The 4,978-nt window shown below is 43.5% G+C and overlaps 1 protein-coding gene across 1 annotated transcript; it reads right to left on the bottom strand.

Annotated features, from left to right (window-relative positions):
• Positions 1–279: 279 nt before the first annotated feature.
• tnip2 (TNFAIP3 interacting protein 2) lies at positions 280–4,609 on the bottom strand. The gene is made up of 6 exons (XM_028977247.1): positions 4,017–4,609; positions 3,217–3,507; positions 2,973–3,062; positions 2,601–2,852; positions 1,958–2,074; positions 280–1,869 (listed from the first exon to the last, which is right to left on the bottom strand). Exons 1-6 carry the CDS (start codon positions 4,323–4,325, stop codon positions 1,597–1,599), a joined length of 1,332 nt encoding a protein of 443 aa, XP_028833080.1. The 5' UTR covers positions 4,326–4,609; the 3' UTR covers positions 280–1,596.
• Positions 4,610–4,978: the final 369 nt, after the last annotated feature.

Genomic DNA, 4,978 nt, shown 5'->3' with positions numbered 1-4,978 from the left:
TCACGCTCTGGCCAGCGCAATGGACAGCTGGGAATCTGCCAGTCATAGCCTGTCCATTCAGTGTGGCTTGTGAAGGGGCTTTCCAAAGTGTACACACACATCCTGTGGGAGCTCAATGCGTTATCTATGACTGGGAAAATTTTAAACATCTTCACAACCTCGTGATTGTGCCATCGTCACAGAAACTATTTAAGATTTCCTACTTGACCGGGAGTAACACGAACACACACACATACACACAGACCACCAGTACAGACAAACCATGTGAATACAATTTAGCATGGTCTCAATCCATAATAATCTTTAATTAAAAAAATAAACTTCTGAATAAAAATACATTTTCTACCTTTCCTAGGTGCTTAATGAATGATTTGTCAGTCAATCTACACACTCCCAAATTATTCCAAAACATTTTATGCATTTAAATACCCATGTTGTCTTGTTTATGCCAATATATACATATATATCTTTATTCTGTACAGTGTATTAAATGGCATAAATGTGCCATAACTGTGTAATGAAACACTGGAGTATAATAATTATGTAAATTGTTTTACCAAACTACAGAATGAAATGTATGACTATGATCTTGCTGCATGTACCTACAAACATTTTGCAAATTCTATTCACACATATCATACATAACTGACCTATGTGCAATATGGGTCTAATTCACTATGAATATAGCAGCACACAGTTCCTTAATAACATCCGAGACAAGAGTCCTTCATTTGCTGTGTTAGGGTTAGTGGGTAACACACTCGCCTGTGAACCAGAAGACCCAGGTTCAAATCCCACTTACTACCATTGTGTCCCTGAGCAAGACACTTAACCCTAAGTTGCTCCAGGGGGGACTGTCCCTGTAACTACTGATTAATGTCTGATAAATGCTGTAAATGTAAATGTAAAACTTGCATTTGGGAGTTTATGCATTACATAAGTAATGCCAGCCCTTTACTAACTGCCAGGGGATGCAGTGTGTTGCTTTCACAGTGAAGAACTCTCGTATAAGGTGTTTGTCTTAAGAAAACCCTGTGCCTTTCTCCTAATTAGTTTCTTTTTTGTGAAAACTGAAATAAATATATATATATGTATACATACACAGATCTATAGCACCATCCTAATGTACAACATGAATAATATGGTGTTACCTACCACAACAGAAGCTTATTATATTATATCTGTGCTTTCAACCATTTTCTGGAACTTAATAACATTGGAAAAAGTGCAAAAAAAAACCCAAACTATTTGTCTGCAGTGAAACAGACATTTCACCTGAGGTATATTCAGCGTTGCATCCGATGTAGGCCCACACATGCTGACATGCACCAAGCGTCCTTGTGGAAGGTACAAGACATATAATAAGCCATCAGACCTGACCCGGCACAATGCAAATGCCAGTACTGCCTCTTCTCCACCCAGTGACAGAAATGTTTTGGATGGGGGAGCAAGACAAAACAATAAGTCCTCCGACTCCAGAACAGCAGCCACTCAAAGCAGCAGAAAAGGAAGATTTAAGGGAACCTGTCAGCGGGTCGCCTCTGTTGCTCAGAAGCTTGTAGTGCTCGGTGTCCGTCCCGTCCGGATGAACCGGACTCAGAGTCTGCCACATTCTTCCAGATGCTTCATGTACTCTGTGGTGTGGGCGTCGTCATACATGATGAAGCAGGAAGGACACTGGATCTCACCCGTGCCTCTGCATTCGGTCCGTGTGGAGCCCGATGCCGACAACATGCCCACAACCCGCCTTGAGCTGGCCTGGTCAGCACTGCTCGCTAGCAATGCCTCATTGACCACCTCCGTGCGTGGTTTTGAAGATTTCTTCCGAAAGGGGTGCAGTTGGCAAGTCTTTGATGCCTCTTTAGGGCTCTGAAGAGACAATAAACAATTATTGATTTGGAAGAGAAGGGAAAACGGGAAGCTAGGACCGAAAAAAGGAACATGGACTACATCCTACCTGCTTGCGAATCTGCAGCTGCAGGCGGGCCACTTCCTCTTGAAGGTCTAGAATCTTACTCTGTGCCCTTTCCCGATCCGCCCGCTCCGATTTGAAGTCCTCAATATATGCAAGTACCTGGAACCAATGCAGAGTTCCGGGTGAACAGGTGACTCAGAAATTTGGGGTGCATGTGACACAAGCTGTGATTGCATGACACAGTTGTGAAAACGCATAAGCCACGTTTTTCAAATGTCAATTTCCAGTCAGTGACGCTATACAATGAAAAAAAAAAAACACGTCTGTCCAGAAATACCATGCCACATACTTTTTTTTCCCCATTGTCGTACTGCATAATAATATTTCAAATCCTATTTAAAAAAAATGTTTTGCAATATATGGGTTGTTTTTTTTTTCATTAGGTGTATTGTGTATTCGCATTTTTAATGCAGTTTGAGGCTTCATGGAAAACATGACTGTTGACACTCGGAGGTCGTAGCATACTCTGATTTGCATGAGGTTTGGCACTGAGCCCTCTGCAGTGTGCTCAGGGTTAAGTGTCAAATAGTTTTTCTCGCACACAGCTGCTCTCAGCTGAAAGGTTCAGAAGGGGAATACGGTGAGCTTCATGCTTCTCCATGCAAACTTGGTCTATGTTGCTAACCTGCTGTTTCAGCATCTGGATGTGCTCCTGGTCCTCCTTGGACCTATCCTCCCTTTCCCGGGCCAGTCTCTCACACTCCCGAATTCTGTCCTCCAGCAGGCAGTTCAGGCGGACGATCTCCTGCTGGAGCAGCCCTGTTTTACTCTGGACGCCACCGACTCCACTGGATTCCTTCAGCTTCTGACACAACCGCCTGACATACTCCTCGCGACTTGCATCATACTTCTGCCAATTTGAATTCAACTTCTCAACCTAAAGTGAATGAAAAAAGTCAGAAAGGCAAAGTTAAGACATGCATTGCATTAAAACAAAAAGGTGGTTCTTGATTCTTTTTTTTTTTTTATATAAATGTGAAGGGAGGGGGTAACTCACATAGTCCACTCTACTTTTTAGTTGCTTGTTCTCCTCCTCTAGTTTCAAGACTGCCTCATTTACCCAAACTGTCTCTGATGGGTCTCTTGCCTTAGAAAAAACAAGAACACTACTTCAATTAACGTCATATAGTCAAAAGTCTGATTTGAGCATATATAAAATTAATTTAAGATTGTATATCATAGAAAAATTTTACCATTCGAAAATAGGCAGTCTCTATATACTTATGCTACACAACACACACCTCTTTGACTTGCTGTTCCTCAGACCGGCCGCCCTTCTTCTTCTCTTTCTCAAGACGATCTAGCAGCTCCTGACAGACCCTCATCGTTGCCCCCAGCTGGACCCTGAGCTTGTCCGCATCCTCCGCCAGCGTGTTGCACAGCACGGCCCGTGTGGCCTGGACACGGTCTCTCTCGGCCAGGGCTGAGCGCAGATGCTTAATCTCCAGGTCCTTCTCATGGTCCGGCTGCCGGACCACCCTGTCCAGCTCTTCTTCCTTGTCCCTCATCTGACTCTGGAGACTCTCAGTCTCCTAATGGAAAGAGGAGGAGGGCAGCAGACAGCTATCAAGACTATTTTCTTACTATTTAAAAAAATTTATCCACAGATTTTATATATATATATATACACACACACACACACACACACACAACAATTTTATAAGTACACTTTAGACCTTCACTGACCTTCACTGTTCACAACAATTTTATAAGTACACTTTAGACATTTATAATTAGTTATTATATCGATTTACTATATATAAACCATATATAATAAATAGTTAAAGTGTACATACACTAGAACCATTTGCTATATATGGTTTATGATATCTAATAAATAGTAATAATTACTCATTATAAATGTGTAAAGTGTTTGTGTGTGTGTGTGTGTGTCTATGTATGTATGTTTGTATATATATATATATATATATATATATATATAGATAGATAGATAGATAGATAGATAGATAGATAGATAGATAGATAGATATAGACAGTATATCAATCAATAAAAATAAAAAGTGAAGGAGGTTTTACGAACTTTTCTCCTCGCCTCCAGCTGTTCCTGTGCCTTTACTTCGCTCTCTTTTAGTTTCTTTTTGAGTTTGCAGATTTCCCCGCACAGGCTCTCCAGCAGGGACCTGGAGGGTCCCACCGCCACGGGCTCCTCTCCCTCGGCGGCGTGGACGACGGTCCTCTCGTACTTGCCCAGCCGCGCCTTCAGGTCCGCGATGGCCGAGTCCCGGGCGAGCAGCTGCCGCCTCAGGTGGCCGATTTCCCTCTGCGTTTCGTGGCAGAACGTGTTCAGCGTGGAACAGCTGCGCATCTGGGCCGCGGCGGCGTCCTCCATGCTTCCTCGAACGTGGCGATCAGACGGGCGACGACGCTACTCCATTAACAGCGGACGCCTGGTTCTTCTCGCACCTGCCTCGGGCGCATGTCGTCTGGTCCGGGGGATGGTGCTGCGCAAATTTGGAAGTAGCTTAATATGCCGCCACTCGGGGATTTCCTCGGGACTTCCCCGGCTGCGCAGCCGGACTTTTCTTGTACTCCACTGTTCGACACGGCAGGGCATTTTAATGACAGCCCCTTTCCGCCTTCATCTGCACAATCATCCGTTCCGTTAGTTGTCGAGTCACAGCGTCTACCAGAACTCGTATTGGGTTTTTTCCCCCCATGTTTTACAGCGTCTGTGTCCGGCTGCGCTAAACTTGTGCTGAGAATTAAAAAAAAAAAAAAGCCCGATCGTCCTCACGTCACAATTAACCACGTACACGTGAAATAATCTCAAATCAACTAATATTACATTATTAGTATTATCGATGCATTCACTATAGCGATAAATATTGGCATTGGCCTAAAATAACAGAGTGATCATCGAACTGTCGTGTGAGGTGACAAAAACAGTGAAATTGCTCCCCTTACTGGTAGGACGTGGAATAAAGGCACTTCAACGTCTGCAAGGTTTGTTTTATTATTGTCACTGTCACAGATCACAACAGC

This window comes from Denticeps clupeoides, chromosome 4 (genome assembly GCF_900700375.1).
Source record: "Denticeps clupeoides chromosome 4, fDenClu1.1, whole genome shotgun sequence".
Classification (NCBI taxonomy): Eukaryota; Metazoa; Chordata; class Actinopteri; order Clupeiformes; family Denticipitidae; genus Denticeps; species Denticeps clupeoides.
Note: the sequence above shows the minus strand (reverse complement) of the source record. Positions and strands in the feature narration are given on the sequence as shown.